This window comes from Nothobranchius furzeri, chromosome 14 (genome assembly GCF_043380555.1).
Source record: "Nothobranchius furzeri strain GRZ-AD chromosome 14, NfurGRZ-RIMD1, whole genome shotgun sequence".
Lineage (NCBI taxonomy): Eukaryota > Metazoa > Chordata > Actinopteri > Cyprinodontiformes > Nothobranchiidae > Nothobranchius > Nothobranchius furzeri.
In genome coordinates this window covers 28,722,938-28,743,221 of record NC_091754.1, presented here as the reverse complement: position 1 = coordinate 28,743,221, position 20,284 = coordinate 28,722,938, and the positions used below count along the sequence as shown (strand labels likewise).

At 40.4% G+C, this 20,284-nt stretch overlaps 2 protein-coding genes across 2 annotated transcripts; both read right to left on the bottom strand.

The window, feature by feature from the left end:
• Positions 1-7,003: 7,003 nt before the first annotated feature.
• On the bottom strand, positions 7,004-10,472 carry zic2a (zic family member 2 (odd-paired homolog, Drosophila), a). The gene is made up of 3 exons (XM_015965988.3): positions 8,997-10,472; positions 8,131-8,294; positions 7,004-8,016 (listed from the first exon to the last, which is right to left on the bottom strand). Exons 1-3 carry the CDS (start codon positions 9,961-9,963, stop codon positions 7,822-7,824), a joined length of 1,326 nt encoding a protein of 441 aa, XP_015821474.1. The 5' UTR covers positions 9,964-10,472; the 3' UTR covers positions 7,004-7,821.
• A 917-nt stretch (positions 10,473-11,389) lies between these two features.
• LOC129157058 (uncharacterized) lies at positions 11,390-18,146 on the bottom strand. The gene is made up of 8 exons (XM_070544384.1): positions 18,087-18,146; positions 17,642-17,698; positions 17,278-17,308; positions 16,532-16,677; positions 15,568-15,629; positions 15,176-15,323; positions 14,318-14,410; positions 11,390-13,399 (listed from the first exon to the last, which is right to left on the bottom strand). The coding sequence occupies exons 1-8, from the start codon at positions 18,144-18,146 to the stop codon at positions 13,121-13,123; spliced, it is 876 nt and encodes a 291-aa protein (XP_070400485.1). The 3' UTR covers positions 11,390-13,120.
• Between the last annotated feature and the right edge of the window lie 2,138 nt (positions 18,147-20,284).

Genomic DNA, 20,284 nt, shown 5'->3' with positions numbered 1-20,284 from the left:
CTCTCACCCCATGCCTGTTGGAGAGAAGCACCAGCTCCCTGCATCAATGACGAAAAAGCAGTGAAGAAGTTGAGTGAGTTACTGACATTTCATTCCTGATCGGAAACCATTAAGAGTGTCAAAATAGCAAAAACTGAATAAATGTAGAAAAGGGACAAACACTGTTTTTCTATAATAATGTTTCATGTATGATGAAAACCCTTGGTAATGCGAGTTAATGAACACCAGACTAGGATAAATTAATCTGTTTTCCTGTCAAGTCGATCAGTCTCGTCATTAAGAATTTTCCAGAAACACCCAGAATCCAACAGGACTGCAGAAGACTGGACATTGACATGTCAAGTGCTGACTGACTGCCTGTCAATACACTCACCGAGCAGAAAAGTCTTTCACTGTCAGGGGACTGCAAGGTTCAAGGGCGGAAAAAACACCAGGAGGAAAAGGAGGCGAAAGTCAATCAAATTAGCTCCTTCCACCTCACTAAACTCAAAAACTAAAGCTAAGCAAGGCACAGCCTCTTCTGAGACATCTGACAGGTGCAGTCTGAGTGGCACCTTGTAGAGAAAAGCTAACACAGATAAACCCGTAAGAAACTGACGCACCCCTTCAAATTCCCAAATAAACCTGCAGAATATGTACAATCGATAGCTTTTGTCGATGTCTTGACCAAAGATTTGACAGGAATGCTAGAAAGCAAGCGTGCTGATTTGCATGTGACAAAGCTGACAACACTGATGTGTTATTTGTTTGTCTCCTCTGGTGAACGGAGCCCTCCGGAGGGAGGCAGACAGTGAAAACGCTGTTAAGATCAGCGTGATAATGACTTACTGAATATTGTCTGCATCGCGGGGACTGCAGCTGGTTTGATCCCTGTCCTCTTTCATTTCTGTCTCATTAGACAAACCTGTGGAAGTCAGACAGCCCTTTACCACTGATGTGTTTTAAGACGTTCAACATTCAACACAGTCACGTCACAACACATCGCAAATTAAATCATCTCTAAGTGAAGGAAATTTCACTGGAAACTCTCGTCGTTGGGATCAATCTCATGTCAGGAGTTGTCTAGTTAGATTTGAAAAGAGCAAATAAAAAACAGAAGAAAATCAATGAACAGAATTGACAAAGACGAAAAAAACGCATCAGGCGACGGAAGGTTTGGAGGCTTGTGTGTGTTTGTGTTTGTGTGTGTGTGTGTGTGTGTGTGTGTGTGTGGGGGAGAACTAGTAGGGGGCATATTCAACTCGTTCCTGTGTCATGTCATATAAATCTATTTAAATATCAGCAGGGACTTTTGTCGTCTGATCGCTCCAGAGTTGAACGTGAGTGACAGCGGAGGGGCGCAGGAACGCCGCGCTCACACCTCGCCTGAATTGTTTTCTTTTAAAACAAAACCTCAGAAACTTTTCTAATGTGTCACGGTGGATGTTCAAATGAAGAGATCAACCAGAAGAGCTGATCTGGAGTGACTTAAAGATTATATTTTTATGTCGAGGTAACATTTTACCAGTGGCCTTTGAGTCTGCTGTCAGAGTTGGAGGAAACAAATCAAATGATGTGTGTGAGGAAGGATAAAAAAAATCACAAATTCACCCATTTATGGGTTATCTGTGCTGTCTTCTCTAATTCAGACACAAAGTATCATCTCTTAAAAGATCACATTACTCTGTTCAACATGATCAGACAAGACAGAATGAGCCGGTTTGAAGTCAAATGATGCTCTTATTCTCCCAATCTGTTTCTTAGCTTCTAACTTAAAAGACAAATTTGTATTTTTAGCTCGTAAAGTGAAAACGGTGTGATCCGTTTGACCTCCTTTGCAATGTTGTACGTTACTACAGTCCTTGTTCCAAAAAGAGGGTTTTTTTCATCCATTTTGAATTATATTTCTGTGTAGAAGGTATGATTAACCTTATTAGTGTAGATTAGTTGACATCAAACTAGCCAGATGACAACATGATTGAAAGGGGACATATTAAGCAAAACTCACCTTTAGCATTCTTTTTGTAGCTATGTGGGTCTTTACTGACTCTATAAAATCTCCAAACATGGAAAAAAAAACATCCATCTGTTTTCTTTCAATGTTTGGTTTTAGGAATTCTGTGCCCAAAATAGGCTGTTTAAAAAACAAAACATTTGTGATGTCACAAATGGGGAAATTAGCATAAAACCGCCGCTCATGTGGAAGAGAGTGTTGGTGTTAGAGGAGCAGCAGCTCTACTCTGAGCCCCTCCCAGATATCTGAGCTTCACAGCCCATAGCAGCTTGAGTGCGCTTGGGGAGGGGGAGGGCGGCAGCTCCAGCTTGTGTTCTTAAAGTGACAGAGAACTTAAACAGCTCATTGTGGAAGGTTCTGGGAGCGTCATGAATAAAATTGCTGAAATCACTTTATGTGAGAGGGATTTTGTGCAAAGAACTCCATGAATATAGTTGATTTGAACTATTATAACTGAAGAATAAAGTTATAATAGATCCACTTTAAATAAATGACTAAAATAAAGTTAGAAGGGGAGTTTGGTTTCAGCAAATCACTCCCTTGAGAGAAAAAAGAACTTAAAATTGCTTTAAAAGGAGGTGACAAAAAGTTTATTGTTCATCCTCTTTGATCAATAAACCCGCGTCCAAAACGTTGTTCATGCAATTGTTGTATAAATATTTTCAACACCATCAGTTTCTTATGATGTCGTTATCTCGTCACCTGACTCCTACATACAACTAAAGTGCTTTTAATAGTAACACTAATAAATAACTGAGCAATACAAAGAGGAAAATGGTGTAAAAGGCTCACAGAATAACTTTACAGGAATCAATGAGGTTGGTGCTATTTTAATATAAAACAAATGTATCGACTTTGACTAGCTGTTTGCTTATCAATCCTGTAAAACTTTACTTCTCCAAAAATAAAGTTACAAGTCAGAAACACACTTCAAATCGATCCAAAACAACCTTCTACTTTTGATGCTGTTTCAGTTTCCTCCTAGGTGTCCTGGATGAAAAGCTCACGTTGAAGTTTTCCAGCGTGAGTGTTGGAAAAATAATCAGGAGGCTTGTTCTGGTGCACCAGCAGTCCCATAAAGTGGTTAAAACACACACCACCCAGTCACCTCTCTGCACCGAGTCCCCCTGGGGCCACCGGTCCTGGCCTGTTTGATGATCAAAAGAGTCGAGGTGAAACCGCATGTTTACAAGTGTGGGGAAATTGAATGTTTCCTCGGTAAAAGGAAGTTTGCATGTGAGACTTTTTTTTGTGGAGAGATGAGGGCGGGGCCTTTTACCTGCAGTCACACATCAACCTGCCACATGCTCCACTTCTTGCGTCCATGATTATGTGCATGAACGTTGAATACGTGTGGAGAAAACTGGTAATGCTATCCAGCGTGCCTGCTTGGTTCTGAGTTCTGCTCGCAGGTCTTTGATGGTACACCTGCTTCACGTTGTGAAGAGCCTCGGCTGTGTGAGAAATAAAGCTGCGCCTGACAGCAGATTACCTATGGAGGTGAACAAACAGACCTGGTGAGATGCTGCATGTGAGGCCTGTTGAGAAGCTCTGAAGCGGGGAGGGATTCAGGGAAAGTCTAACACTTTTTTTTTTGGTATTATAATTTTGTGGGGGAACCACAACCATAAGCACACCTCAATCAAACTTAATTTACTATGCACCTCTCCACTTTGTGTTGCTCTGTGTGCAGGAGGGGACCAGTCGCTCCAAGCTTTCGGCATGAAAGGAAGAGCGTTTAGCTTTTTGAGGCTATTTGTGCTTCTGACTGTAGTGTTTGTGTCCGATGGGAGGCGCCTGCGCCAGCTTCCTTAAAGGAGCGAGGGGAGGAGGAGGGGGGGTTTGTTTGTTTCTCCACTGTGCCAGGAGAAGTGACAGCCATTCCGGCTCTTTTCACTCGAACACATTCATCTGTGTGAGAAAAAGGCAGGCCGCTGAACTTAGATGAAAGGCCATGGGAGCTGCTCAGCACAGGAAGGCAGACTGTACATCCACTTCAGCACAAACACAACATGATGGAGGCAAAGAAAGACATCTTTTTACACCATTTATGTTTATAATGTGGGTTTCACAGTCATGTACTAGGAACACCAATTTAAGGTCACAATAGACCCCCAAAACCTCCTAAAAAGTTACATTTTATAACAAATATGAATAAATATGTATTGTTATTAATACTATTGTTATATATTCCCTCATAAATTAATGTACATCACCTTGGATCACAAGCTGAAGCCAACAATCACTTCATTTGCTTCAATTCAGTAAAAGGATGTAGCATTTGTTTGTAAAGTTTTCTTAGAAAAGGCCTTCATACCCTTAGTAAGGGTCTGTTATCTCTGCTGTGTGTGTGTGTGTGTGTGTGTGTGTGTGTGTGTGTGTGTGTGTGTGTGTGTGTGGCTAGTTTGTTTTAATGTATTTATTTACTTGAAGCCATGAATTTAAAATAGCCATTTGTGGGAAACTGTGAAATTTGCACATTTAAGTGGAGAATAAAGAAGTTTTAAACTTTTTGCAAGTTAAACCTATTTGACTTTGATTACGTTAAATATAGTCATGTCTTTGATATTTTCAACTGTTCAAACTTTCAAAATACAGAAATATTGTTTGTTTTAGGTGGGTTTGTTGTAAAAATGCAAAGTAAATATGTTTGTGCATTTTTTTAAAGAAATTCATCTCTTTTCGTTTTGGTCTTATGATGATTTAGGGATTTTATAAGTAATTGTTTTACCAGCACTGCGAAATAATTATCATCAATATGCCTTCCTGACGCGTTAAAGCGCGCGCGCGCGCAGACATGCTTAAGACTCCCAAAATATGTGTGCCACCTAAATCTGGACCCACGTGAAAATCCAATCAAAAATGACAAAAAAAAAACACCACGATGTTTCGCCAATTAAATCTGACACGTGACACAATTAAAACCAAAACAATAAATAAATAAATACGGTTTTTTTTTACAATGCGATCCTGTTAGAGAAAATTCAATCATGTGGTTAAAATTGTAGATTTAAGAGAAAAAAAAGACTTCAGTTGAAAACTTTCATTTCTCATAATTTTGCGTTCCTAATGTCACAGATGAGTTTTGTGTGCGCGCGCATGTGTGTGTGACCTATATGTTGCAAGTGTGCCAACCAACACGCGCGCGACCTCAGAGAAGCATCACCCTGAACTCTCATGAGGCCACGCGCTCTCATCTTTGCGTATATTTGCTCTTTTCTAGCTCCAACCCGAACACTTTTAGCACCGAGACCGACTCGCCTCTCTTTCCGAACCGCAGTGGAGCTGGTTTTGGGGCCGTTTCAGACCCAAACGTCTCGTGCGTAACTGGCGCAGAGGGAGCGGCGCTGTAATTAAATTGCTGAAATATATTTTCAGCAGAAGTGCGCCTGCTGTTTTTTTTTTTAATTAAATGCATCAGTCGCTGTTTTCCTCATGTAGATTAAGGAGATGGTTTGGGTTCAGCTGGGGAGGAGATAATTATCCGCTGTTTGTTTTTGGAAATAATGTACAAAACTAAACATTTTATTTTTATTGTAAAATGATGCTGTTTTCAATGATTGTAGCCAGATCACACAAAAACTTCCTTAAAAACTGTAATATCAACAAACACAGTGCACCATGGCTAGAACTAAAGTGTGACCTCATCTGATGACCCCAAAGGAATTAGTTGAATCCCAAATTTAGCATCATTTATCCGCCTTGCAGGCCAAAAGTGAGGCAGGTTTGTTGTTCCTGCTGTACAGTACTAGGAACATTGTACAAAGAGCAACAAGAAGCAGGAAACAAACTTGAAAAAAACCTTTTCCTCCTCTGTGGATCAATATCAGCACAGCAGGAGCCGAACAGGAACCGACATGGATGCACTGTGTAGATCTGACCTTTCCCACTCTCCACAGTCACACCTTCCTCCAGCGAGGAGGTCAGCAGGCCAGACACCGAAGGGGCCATCAGCAAATAAATTATCTGCATATAAACCAATAACCTGCATCTTTGAGGTGAAATGTTCAGATTTGTATTTCTCTAAAAACAAAGAATATTTTGTCATCGTTCATATATTGGTTCAGAAATCAGAGCAGCTTCTCCAGAAATCACCAACCTTTTGATTTACCGCATTATTTCTGAGCCAAGAAAAACAAGCAGCTTGTATGTTGACTGCAGTCAACCAGCCCTGACACACACACACACACACACACACACACAAACAAACACACACACACACACACACACACACACACACACACACACACACACACACACACACACACACACACACACACACACACACACACATGAGCCACTTGCTGCTGCAGCGAGCATTGGCCTGCAACGGATAACAAGTCCCACCACAATCAGCTCAGCAGCCATGAGTGCAGCATATTATGGAGAGAGCACTTATTCACACAAAATGATCAGAAGCAAGCAAAAGCTGACAAAACTGATTCCCCCTGCCTTTTTAATGCACACGACCTGTTTATAGTCTTAATTTTGTCCTGCTTTTGACAAATCTGAAAGGGCCAACGTTCCAAAACCCTTAGTCATAATTATCTTGAATAAACATTCAAATTAGAATAAAATGCAGCATTTTATTCTAAATGAACAGACTAACATGACGTATGTGGAAGAGAATGCACATGGGACTGAACAGAGTCAAGTTCAAGTTCATGGCTGCAGCCTATGGAGGTGGTGGGGGTCCATTTTTAGAACATCTTCAGACAAATTCACCAGGTTTGCACAAGTGTGAGCGTGCAACAGGCTGCCTTTTTTTTATGAAAAAAACTTTTAGAATTTTTTTTGAGCAAATCACCTTAGTAAAAAATGCAGCACATTGTTTTATGAATCCTGTCTGCATGTTCTACAAATAAAAAGGTCTAAAATTAAGAGTTTATGTTTGGAAGCCTGAGACAAGAATTCGTTTTTGGCTAGCCCTCATTATGCCCCAAAAAACGCCAAAGATTCTGCTCTCTCACCAGCAGCCAACAGAAATATAAAAAAAAAAGGACAAAAGAATTTTTAGCACTTGCGACACCTTTTATTATATTTGTATGCAGTAAAATCTGATCACAATAATGAAGAAAACACCTCTTAAAACTTTGAACGAAAAAGAAAAAGCACAGAACGAAACAACTGCCCATGTTTAGCTCATCATTGTACATATTTATAGTAAAAGAAACATTCTTTATAAATACTGTTTCATCTGTAGCAAGTAAATACCATAATTTAATTACAAATGGATAAATATGGTAGCTGATATTTACCAAAAAAAAAAGGAAGGATGTAGTTACAGAAAATTAGAAAAAGAAAACGGCACAACGTTTATTGTCCTCACAATCTTCCGGGTAGGATTTCACAATTTAAAAACTTGCAAAGCACAAAAAACATCACAAGTTTAAGCCCAGCAAACTAAAAAATATACATTCACAAGCGTAATATTGTGGTGTTTTTGAGTTAAATGTTAACTTTGGCACTCTTTCCAGTTTAAATGTTTAGTATAGTACAATCAGTTTGCCTTAGGATCACAATATTCAACAGTATATTACAATTCCATGGTAATATGTGCACTAAAATTCCAGTTAGAGGAGTAGCTACCTGCAGGAACATCTAGAACACCAAAGACTGACAAACTACCACAACCAAAGGTGGGCTTTTTAGTTGCTATTTACAATAAGAAACACGCCTCAGCTTTTATACACATCTTTTCCCTCTCAATCTTTTCCCTTGGTGGATGAAAACAAAAATTATAAACGTTTGTGTGCCTTTTTGTGTCCAGTTCTCCACGTGGGAACAAAAATAAAAGTGGCCCAATGCTGTGAAAAGAGTGCTCAGTCCTACACGTACCACTCACTGAAATTGGAGGACAGGCCACTGTGGCTGGTGGTGTTGTGCACAGCTGAGGCTGGAGACAGGGTGGTGTTGCTTTGGGTCTCGGTGGTGGGGGACACAAGGCCTGGAGGTGTGGAGGATTCGTAGCCGGAGCTTGCTGCTGGAGAAGAATCTGATGCTGATGGAGTGGATTCGTGGACCTGGAGCATCAAAAAGCGCAGATTTATCAACAAAAACTTGTACAAGTTTTAATAGATTTGTTAAATTATATATTAGCAAATAAAAAATGTAATAAATCACAAAAAGTTGTGTACCTTCATGTGTTTTCGTAGAGAGCTGGGATGCGTGTAGGACTTGTCACACATTTTGCACAGATATGGTTTGTCCGACGTGTGGACATGCATGTGTTTCTTTCTGTCGCTGCTGTTTGCAAATCTTCTGTCGCAGCCTTCAAACTCACACTGGAACGGTTTTTCTCCTGCAGAGGGCGGGGAATACAAAAACAACGAAAAACATGAGATCTTCAAATGAGAAAACGCCTCAGACTGCGTGCGTAAAAGCACAACAACCGTGCGTAAAAAGTTCAGAGGATGCGCTCAAACAAAATGTTTTTGAAACAACTCAACAAATCATATTAATGATTTTTAAGCTTTGAGCAACAACTAGGGTTTGGGGGGTAGGGTGCTATTTAGCCTAAAAATGCGCATAGTGATTTGGGGAGGGGGTGGGAGGGAAGGCCATCCTCAATGGGCCTTTTTACAGAAGGCATGCCATTTGCTTGGAGACAATAAAAATCTAATTAGCACATGATCAATTTCACTTCGGTGTTTCCCAAGAAAATAAAGCCCAAATGCGAAATGATGGTTCTGTCTGGCACCTCGGATCTTATCAGGAAGCACTCTAAGGGGAACGCTGGAGAAAACAAAAGGCTAAATCCACACGAACACACCGATTTATCGCGAGATAATAGTTTGATTAAACGCCAGATAAGAGGGAATAAAAACTAAATGGGAGCAGATTTATATGTCCGGTTCAGGAGAGGCCCGTTTAAAAGCCTCTAAGGGGATTTATTTAATTTTTACATTAGCAGATGAAAATACTCCCAGTGACAATAAATGCAGTCACGTGACTTTAAAAATTACTGTTAAATAAATAAATAGTTTTTTCCAGTCAGGCCTACCTGTGTGCGTTCTCTTGTGGATCTTCAAGTTTTCCGACCGCGCGAAGACCTTCCCACAGCCGGGGAAGGGACACGGAAACGGCTTCTCCCCCGTGTGCACCCGAATGTGGTTCACCAGTTTGTATTTTGCCTTGAACGGCTTGCTCTCCCGGGAGCAGTCCTCCCAGAAGCAGATGTGGTTGGTCTGCTCCGGTCCACCGACGTGCTCCACGGAGACGTGCGTCACCAGCTCGTGCATGGTGCTGAAAGTTTTGTTGCAACACTTCTTGGGGTTGCTGAGCTGCTCAGGGTCGATCCACTTACAGATGAGCTCCTGCTTGATGCACTGCTGCCTCATGTAGCGGAAGAAGGCACCGGGGTGGTGGTGGTGATGGTGGGCTGCCATGTTCATCCCCATGTTCATATTCATGGAGCCGTACTGGTTGTGGAGCTGCGCGGCCGAGTAGGGGTCGGTCCTCGGACTGGAGACCTGGTGGTACTGCTCGGAGCGGCCGAAAACTTCCCCCGGTAACCCGAGCCTCATCTGACCGTTCAGGACGTTGGGGGAGCCGTGGGAGCCGTGCTGGTCGTGGATCCCAGGAAAGAGGATGTGACTCTGAGTGTCTGTGTGGGAGTGATGAAGGGATCCCGCCGTGGGGCCAAAAATAGTGTGTTGGCTGCTCGCCGGAGAGGATTCTCCAAAGCCGCGGCTACGAAAGAGAAAGTCCCTGGTGGAGTTGAAAGGGGAGCTCGCGTACGCGTGAGCCCCCAGAGCCGCAGCGGGGTAGCCGGGCGCCTGGGTGGTGAAGGCAGAGCTCTGTCCCGGAGAGAGATCATGGTTCAGCTTAAACGCACCCATGTGTGCGGAGTCTACAAAGCTGTTCTGCGCCAAACTCAATTCTCTCTCCTGCATCTCGCTCGCTGAGTGATGCCTGGAGAAGGAGCCCACTCCCAGTCCGGGGAACTGGTGGCCAGCATCCAGCAGCATTGTTTCACAAGCGACTGTTTCTGTCTTTAAACCAGCACGAGGCTAAAATCTACAACGGGAACAAGATACAATCAAATCAGATGTTGGTGCTGGCAGGGAACGGTTCAACTTCCAGATTTGGAAACACCACATCTAGGCGCGACTTAAACCGCTTTTCCGCTCATTATTCAAAACAAAAAAGAACGAATTTAATTCTAGTTTGCTTTTAAAAATCCAAAGTGAAGAGTTTCCACCGGTCCTCTTCTTTTGCTGCCTTAAAAAGAGGAAAAATCTCAAAAATGTAAATTATTATCTTACTAGGAGTCTCCTGCGCACGCAGAGCATCTCAAAAAGCGCTGCGTTCCAGTTCGCTTCTCTGATAAGTGTGTGTGAGTGTGTGTGTTTGGTTTTTTTTATCGCGAAGGGTCCCTGTTTCTCCGTGGACTGGCTCTACCTCCTCTACCGCCCCCTTTAACTGGAGCCTGTTCATTCGTGCCTCGTGGTCTCATTGGCCACCGCGCCTCATCAATCCCAGGTGCCCCTCCAATCGCAGGTAGCGCTTTTTGGCGACTTAATAGCGCAACGCCATTTTGCTTCTCCTTCCACTAAACAATTACCGCCTACTTTTAGGTTGAGCTGACTTTTTTTTTCCTGGCCAGGCTTGGACGGATCGAGAGAGAGGAGAGAGTTGTTGTTGTCATTCTGTAGGCGCAGAAATCTGGTGCTTACGAGAAGATACGAGACATTCATTTAGGGAAATGATCTACTTTTTACGGAAATTTCTTTACAAATCAAACAAATGTTATAATTTGTAACTTTTTACGTTTTAAATATCACATTCCATAAATTGAGTATAAAATAAATGGATGAATATATGAATTTAGGCCAAATTGTAAACGTGTTCAGTGGAATAAGCTTCCATATGGAGTCCAGTGGCTTTTCCCTGCTTGTGGAGCAACCACAACAGGCCCACATTGGTTCCTCGCGTCGCTAATTTGTTCCCTTGGTGGTTTTCACATTCACCACACCAATAAAAATGCATGTCGTGGTGGTGAACAAGAGAAAATCCTCGTTATTTGACGTTTTACGCACGTTTTACATCATTTTGATGCAGCATACTGTTAGTTTAAGCATTCAAAATAAAACCACAGCCATGTTGTCGTCACGGTGTCTCGTTATTTCCAGGTATTATAAATACAGCCGATACCAAGCCACGATTCCTAAAATCTGCCTATTTCCCCCCTTTTTTGGCATATTTCCCTTACGCACTCCCTTAGTCTTAGTTGAAGTGGTTCATGTTCAAGTGGTTCCATCACAGCAGCTCATTCACTCTCAGACCAAAAAAAGTTTACTTACATTTTTCACCACATTTTAAAAATCCGCACACTCTAAAAAATAAAGCATTGGTTCAACAAAAAAACATATGTTAACGTTTTCCACTAGAATTTTTAAGTTAAACCAACTTCTGGCAGAATTACATTAAATCAGCGCAATATTTTTGAGTGTGGTGAAGTAGCCTTTTCGTGACTACAAAGCACATTCCTAAATTACATGAACTTAATAATTGTCAACAAGAACTCAAGAATTTAAGTTGGTACAACATAATATTGATGTATGTTGACGTAACTTTTTGGCTACATTAAAACATATTCCTAAGTTACATGAACTTAATAATTGTCAACAATTACGCAAGAATTTAAGTTGATCCAACATAATATTCATTTATGTTGAAGTAACTTTTTGGCCACATTTAAACACATTCCTAAGTTACATGAACTTAATAATTGTCAACAAGAACGCAAGAATTTAAGTTGGTCCAATATAATATTTCAGTTATACAGTAGTGTAGTAGCTTTTTGGTCACAAAAAATAAACTTCAAATATTAACTCAATTATGTATGATCCCTGCAGGAGATTCTATAAGGGCATTTTTCTGTTTCTCAGGAGGCTAAGTTGCTCCAAAATAGAACCATGATGATTTGGTCGTCTCTTATAACCATGACTACCTTGTGGGAGGGTTCATCCAAGGTGGTGCCTGCCCACAAAGAAGTCAAGGTTCTAAGACATAAGAAAGTTGTTGATCAGACTTTTTACCAAATGAAATTCAGCCTCAACATGTGCTTTGACTGCTCTTGTGTCATGACCTTCAGAAAAATAATAGGATGTTGTGTGTATTTTTGTTTGAAGGTGGCTGAGTAAAATCAGCTCTCAGCAAGGAGATGCCAAATACCTTCTGAATGGTTGCTAGGAGTATTCAGGGTAGGGGTGTCACTCCAGTCCTCAAAGGGCCGTAATCCCACGTTTTAGCGTTTCCCGGTTTCAACACACCTGATTTCAGTCAGCAGTTCATTAACAGGTTTCTGCAGAGTTTGATGATCTGCTGCACAGGTGAATTATCTGTGTTGGAACAGGGAAAACACTAAAAGATGCAGGACACCGGCCCCCATGGACCAGAATTTGACACCCCTTATGTAGAGGCATGAGGGAGATGTCCTAACCTGGCATCTGGACATCAGCTAAGGAACTCAGACCTGGTGCTCAGAAATAATAGAAATTCAGACAGAATTATTCAAATGAGTTAGACCCATTTAATAACAATAACAGCACAATTCTTTAACATGTAAAGTGCAAGATTTGAGGGCTTAATTTTCTTAAGACACAAAACGCCCACTGAAACTTATGAGGAACAGTGTATTAAAGTGTAATAAAACCCAATACATGAATCATAATTTTTGACTTGAATAAGGGACAGTGAATCAAAACAAAATATCAAAGAGTTCAATACATTTAAATTCACTAATTTAAACATAAAATGAGCAAAGTTTCTCTCATTCAACTTTGTCAGTACTTTAGCAAAGTCATATTCATTCTCATTTATATTTGACTTTTCAACTACCAGATTAATGCCAGCTAAAGAGGGCATTATATATAAACTTCAAAACACACCACTATCCTCAGAACAAAGAGGTAATGGGAGGAATTAACCACAGCTCAAATTCCTTAAAAATGTGCAAACAGCAGCATTTAAGACACAAAAAATTAACTCAGAAGCTTATGAAGAACAGTGCTTTAAAATTTAGTAAAAGCCAATGACTGAAGTAGTGCTGCAAATGCAGAAATAAGAAAAGGTTTTGTGTCTACTTTGAAACTCCCTCATGAACAGTTCATTAAGTCTGCTCTAGAAAATACCCAACTTGAGATTCGTTACTTTAGAGCTGGCTTTTTGTCCATCAAGCTCAAGGCATAGCTTTTGAAATACCTCAAAGGTAAATTTCAGCTGCTTTGGGTAGGTAAGGTTCAGAGTGTAGATAACTCCCATCAGCAAAACACAGGATCTGGCAGCATCAATCCCCTCCAGGATCTTGGATTCCTCAACGATGATCGTTTCAGGCCCATCACCAATGATAGCAATCTTCATGACTTGCATTGCAAGGTCTGCGTTGAGCTCCTCCACATCCTTGTAAGAGAAATTAAAAGAAGTTAGGATGTATAAAATACGTAGCTCAAGCTCTTCAGGATGACGTGAATCAAGTAATGAACTACGACTTCAGGTATGAAAATAAGCTAAAACAGGTTGTCTTTTGTGTTTATCTTTCAGTGATTTTTCTTTGTCATTCTGCAACCCATACAAGCAAAATCAAAGCAGTTTCAATTTTTTTTAATCTCTATAACGTTTGAAAATTTTTCTATTGCCATATTCCCCAGAGTTGGAAAAGTGAGAAAACATTCTTTTGTAACCAGCGCAGTAATTCTACTGATCTGACAGCAGTCCATTTGCTTGAGCATAACATAAATGTTAGAAGTGAATAGCAGGTACTAGCATTGTGTGCAAAAGTGATTAAAATTACTCAATAATGAAACAAACTATTCCTGGGGGTAACATGTCTTTTAGCTTTATGCTAACTTTTTAGGTTCAAGCTAATGTTTATAGCTTTAAGATCATATTTTTAGCTTTATGCTAACTCTTTTAGCTTTAAGCTAATGTTTTCTACTTTATGCCAACATGGAAGTACTGCCGGTAGCACGCCCTCTCAAAGTTTCTTCAGGAACTTTTCCAGTTGGTATCATTATTGTGTCATTTTAATCACTTTTACACACAAAATTCTACTACCTGCTATTCACTTCCATTGTTTATGCTCAGTTAAAGCAGACATATAACTGCCAGATCAAGAAAATTACTGTGCTGGTAACAAAAGGTGTTTTTCTCACTTATCAAACTCTGGGGATTATGGCAATAGACAAATTTTCACTTAGGGGTGGAACATCCCTTCATTACTCAAACTTGAACAGAAAATCCAATGAACAAAAACACACAGAACCTACAGACACATATTTCAAACAAAACAAAAAATTGAAAAAGTAGTCAAGTACTTACGCTGTATTGTTTGAAAAGATCCTCCTCCTTCTCTCCAATATAGACTATGAGGCAGCGAATGGTAATCTCTCTGCGCTTTTCAACTGTGTTGTCCTGATTGATAGAAAAAAATAGATAACGTGTTAAAAAAAATCAGATGCAGGTAGGGCTGGGCAATATGGCAACAATTTCATATCCTGATGCGGCTGATTTTCTATGCTAAAAATTATATACATAACGATATAGCATTAAGTCGCCGTCTTCCTCCGCTTATCCGGGTCCGGGTCGCGGGGGCAGCATCCCAACTAGGGAGCTCCAGACCGTCCTCTCCCCGGCCACCTCCACCAGCTCCTCCAGCAGGACCCCAAGGCGTTCCCGGACCAGATTGGAGATGTAACCTCTCCAACGTGTCCTGGGTCGACCCGGGGGCCTCCTGCCGGCAGGACATGCCCGAAACACCTCCCCGGGAAGGCGTCCAGGAGGCATCCTGACCAGATACCCAAACCACCTCAACTGACTCCTTTCCATCCGGAGGAGCAGCGGTTCTACTCCGAGTCCCTCCTGAATGTCCGAGCTCCTCACCCTATCTCTAAGGCTGAGCCCGGCCACCCTACGGAGGAAACTCATTTCGGCCGCTTGTTTTCACTGTTGTTGAGTGAGTAGAGTGTTTCCTTGATATGTGTGATTTTAGGCTACCCCATGATTTAAATGAACAAAAACAATCTAGGTAAGGGCATGGCAGAGGCTGCACACCAGGGATATGACGTAACCTATAATGTTTCAACTACTCGTCTTTAGTGGAGGTCGCAAATTTACAGATTTTGCAAGGCCAATCCATACTTGATGTTTCTGTCTTACTCCATGTTTGTTCACGCTTACTTCAGAAGGCTGATGACGTTTTAACTTGAACCCCTTGGCACGTGACACCAGGATACCAGGAGAAGATGAAGGTTTGAGTTTTTGTCCTTGCGAGGCACACAGCAAAGTAACTGAATATTTAGGTGAGATTCCCACGTTCTTTAGAAGGCTGACCACGTCTTAACTGGAACCCCTAGATCCACAACACCAGGACACTGTAGAACACCAGAAAGTCACACCTGCACAAAAACACACAAGTTGGTATTGTCAATTTCACTTGTGAGTCTTCAATACAGTGAATAAGTTTCACCTGCGTCTTTGTCAATAATTGTTGATGGACTCGGAGAGCTTCTCACCTCAGGGGACAGAGGACGGGATGTCTAGCTTGTCCTGAGAGGCTGACCTATCTCAACTTGAACTCTTGGTCTATGACACCAGGATACCAGTGTTTTGTCCTTTCAAAGTCACTGAAGACCTGAGTAGGAAAATAAATGAAGTTAAATGATTTTAAACTTGAAAAGCCTGGTGGCCCATCAGTAGCCAATATGTGTTTTTATGATATTTAACTTACTGTTATGAGGCATTTGTTTACACTTTTGAAACAACTTTTCCAATTAGTATCTTTTGCACCATTTTTAAATAGTAATATATAACTCTGTTAGATACATTTAACATTAGTCTTTTACTATATTTTGCTTTTACAGCATTTGAATGAACTTTTACAACCAGGTGGTGTGTGTGTGTGTGTGTGTGTGTGTGTGTGTGTGTGTGTGTGTGTGTGTGTGTGTGTGTGTGTGTGTGTGTGTGTGTGTGTGTGTGCGTGCGATGCTAGTAACATTTCTGATTCATAAAATTATAAAGTTGGGGACCTTTTCGGGGACAGTGTGAGCTGGGACCAGTCATTCAAAACAGAATACCTGAATTTGTTGAGCGCTGGAAAGCCCAACAGCCATAGAAATCATATATGCATAGATGCAACATGTAGCTTTCCATAGACATCAAATACACGTAGAGGTGACCTTGGACTGGGCCTGTCTGTTGGAGCTGGTGTACCCGCAGACCGCTATATTGGATGGGTCTCCATTTTCCCCCAGTGCATTTATTTCTACCAGGAATGTGTTCACTAAACTAAAAGCCTTTATCATGTTTTTTTTAAATAAAATCAAACGTAAGATTCAGCCATTTTCTGACAGTAAATACGGAAAAACTTTTTCATACACAAGCTAGAAAAGTCAATACTCCCACATGATCTGTTTTCAACAGTACGCTGGTTGTTGGAAGAGTGCTGGACCCATCCAATATGATAGCAAAGCATGTAGCTCTCCAACAACAACTGTTGTCTCTATGAATATATGCTCTCTATGGTTGCAGCGTCACTGCCATATTGGTTGGGTTTATCATTCTCCAAAACCCAATTGGAGTCAATGCTGAGTCAGAATCCATGGTCCTTTTTATGCAGCCAACTGTTGCAAAAACTGGCATATTGCTAAAAACAGTGGGGTTGTTGACTTTTTTTTGCCTTTCTGTGTTTGGAAAAATGTTTTAACAGTTTCATTATTTACCATCAAAATTTGACTCTGGTAGCCCTGTCATGCCACTCCTTATATCTCATTTTGTTAAAAAGAACGACAACGTGTTTTAACTGGAGGAACACATTCCTTCGTAGAAAAAACCTGCACTAGGGGCGAATGGAGACCCATCCAAAATGGTGGTCCGCTACCACGCAGCTCAATTTTTTTCTTCAAACTTTATTGAGACATATCAATGGCACAAACAATCCGTGTCGCCTCTCCGTATTTCTCTTCAAAACACCGAAAGTCACCAAAAATCACCCTTACCCTACCATAATAATAATAATTACCCTACCATTGTGCGGCAATGTCCACTTAAGTCTGGCATCTTTCATGGCTCGGTACTGGGTTGAACTCCCGCCCTTAACATTAACAAGATGGTGGCGCTGTTGACGTAAATGTAGAAGCGAAAAGCGGCATCTAGCTTTAGCATTTCTTAATGGTTATTAACATAAAATGCTTCTCTTTACAAAAAATAATTCCACATTTAGATAATAAAACGTTTCAATCGCTGCTTAACTAACAACAAACACATCAGTGATAGCTACTTACCTTGGCTAGCATCAACATTATAGCTCACATCCTACAGAACCCAGCGTTAGCATAGCAGTTAGTGCCGTGGCTAACAATATCTGTGATCTTTTAAACATTAGACAATTACAATGGTCTATATCAGAGTAACGTTAGTATTAGATGTTTCAAAAAGAGCCCAACAATTTCTACTATCGCAGAATTTGCGTCTCCGTGTATGTTACAGCCGAACTGCTATGCACACAGATGTGGGTGAAAGCTAACTGGAGCGTCTCGCTTGCTACCGGGAGAGATAATGTTACGTCCTTGTTTTAAACTAGGCTATATCACTAACAAAATCCAGGGTGACTGTAAAATATGTGTAATTCCGCATAAATGTACTTACCGTTCTCCACCAACACAGTGCTTCATATCCTGAACATGTGCTGTTGAAAATGTCCGCCTGAGAAAAAGTGAGGAACTGTGGGAGGTTTACACGTCATCAAGTTTTATTTTACATCGACACAACTTAAAATTATATTGTGTTTTGATTAACTGATCATTTTAAATTCAGACTAATCATAATTATATATTGAGTAAAAAGGCTAAATTTGTGTGTTACCTGAACTCAATATAATACAATTTCTAATTAAGAAGTCTAACAGTGTTTATGAACTTGATTTTTCATTTCACAACAACATATATATTTAAGCAATGACTAAAGGTCCCATTAATTACTTTTTAGGGTGCATGTGCCGTTCCAAAACGCACCAATCTACTGCGTCAGTTCTCCTCGTGCCACTCTGGGAGACAAATAATGCTGAATAGAGAGGAAAAGGTTTTTTAAAAACTTTTTTTTCTGGGGGATTGTCTCCTGGCTGAGGAGGGAGGAAGGAGGCTGTGTGCGCCATTCTCCCAAGTCTATTTCAGCCCGCGCCACAGGAAACGCAGGGAGCTGATCCAAGTTCAAAGTCAGTATGCCGACCCCCATAAGAAGTTCTTTATTTTTGTGGAAAACCACAGAACGTTCCCCAGATAGGGAGAGGAGAAAATGAAAACTCAAAGGAAGAATCCAGTCGAGGCTGGATTTCACCGCTGCTTAGAGAAAAGAGGAACATTGGGTTTGGTTTGGAGAAAATTCAGCCAGAGAGGAGTTTTCAACAGGTTTGGGAGGCTCGATGTGCACGTGCAGATGATAAATCCAGTGGAATATTCTTCAGGATCTGAAATAAGAGCTTGTGTGTGTGTGTGTGTGTGTGTGTGTGTGTGTGTGTGTGTGTGTGTGTGTGTATGTGTGTGTATGTGTGTGTGTGAGACAGAGAAGCCCATCAATAAAAGCAACAGCCTTGGTCGCATAAGGGCGCTGCGCCTGCGGATAATAACGCACGTCAGAAGCGTATTTCTTCTCGCTGTTATCTGACAGTATCAATATGTTGACACACTGGAAGGTTACTTGTGTGGCTTCCGTGACCTTGTGTTTCATGGATGTTTGACCTATGACCTTTTAAGACCACATACGCTGCCCTCTTGACTTCTTTTGGTTAAATAACCCAGTTTATGACAAAGCGGCTTTGTTTTAGAGGCAGTGACACGCGAATGCGCGCGTGCACACACACACACACGCTCACACACACACACACACACACACACACGCACACACACACACACACACACACACACACACACACACACACACACACACACACACACACACACAAAATAGTTGAATTATTTATTTGGACTATTAGTACAAATAGAAAAATAACTAATCATTAAAATATCAATGTGCAGACCCAAATAATTGTATGAATCTAAGTGGATCCAGCACTATAACCCAGTGAAGGCTGTCAGTGGGACGTTTTATGATCAGAATCCTGTTTTCAGACCAGTTCCATGCGCGCTTTTGCTCCAAATTTATTGTTGTGTTTAATTTTATGTGTATGAAACGAAGCACTTCAGAAGAAAAAAATAATAAACAATGCACCCACGGCTCCCGAGTGTTTTATGGGCTTTCAGAAGGGCTCTGGAGCTGGCCATGATTTATTTATGTTACTACAGTCCCGAAATAACTGCACCAACAGACGGGTGATGTCTCTGTTCATTTGAGGAGTGAAAATAGGAAGAACAGAAAACGTCAGATATTAACAGGAAACTGTATTTATTTATTTATTTATTTATTTATTTACTTGAATTTCTGCTACAGCACAACTTTCACCTTAACTACTTAAATGTCTTAGCCCTGCAGCCGTAGCTAATGGCACTTCCGTCCTTGAGGTGATGAAAGTCAACAATCTACATCTGAGAGGGAAATACACTGTGGGGCTTTTATGTCATTACCAGCTGAAATTCTAACATGTGGTCTGAACACAGTCAGGATGTGCGCATTTAATGTGAATTAGCACAAATTTCACTTAATGTAAAAACAATGAATTCATCTCTTTTTCATGTTTTACGGTAAATTAATTATCATGGGAATAAAAATACAGTTTCAGTAAAAGCTTTGTGTTTATTAAGCGGTGGAAAGTGGCAAAATAATAATTAGACAACAAATGGAAACAAAATATATTTTTATTTAAATTCTAAATTAAAAAATCCAAAAAAAAAATTTTCTCTTGTTTTATGCTTTCCAAAAATAAATGCAACCTATCTAGATGAATGCAAGATACGATTTTATGAAATTCATTTTAAAAAATCTAACATTTAGGATTAAGTGTCAGAGTGTAAAAAGGTAAAAACAAAACTACATTTGTGCATTTTTATTTATTTTATGTCATTAATGAAAATTAAATTTATAATTATCTTTAAAAATGTTCACATATAAAATTTTATCTTTGTAGTTCGTCTTGGTCTTTTTAAATATATATTTGAAATATTTTTCTTTGCATTTAAAGCTGCAAAACCATATTAATCCGTACACCATTTCACTAAAACTTTATCCATTAAAAAACCTTTTTATATTTTTTCATGTTTTACACTCCAGCATTTTATTGAACTACATTTTAATTATCCATATTATAACAGTTGTTATTTTAAACGCGTTTTCCTGCTA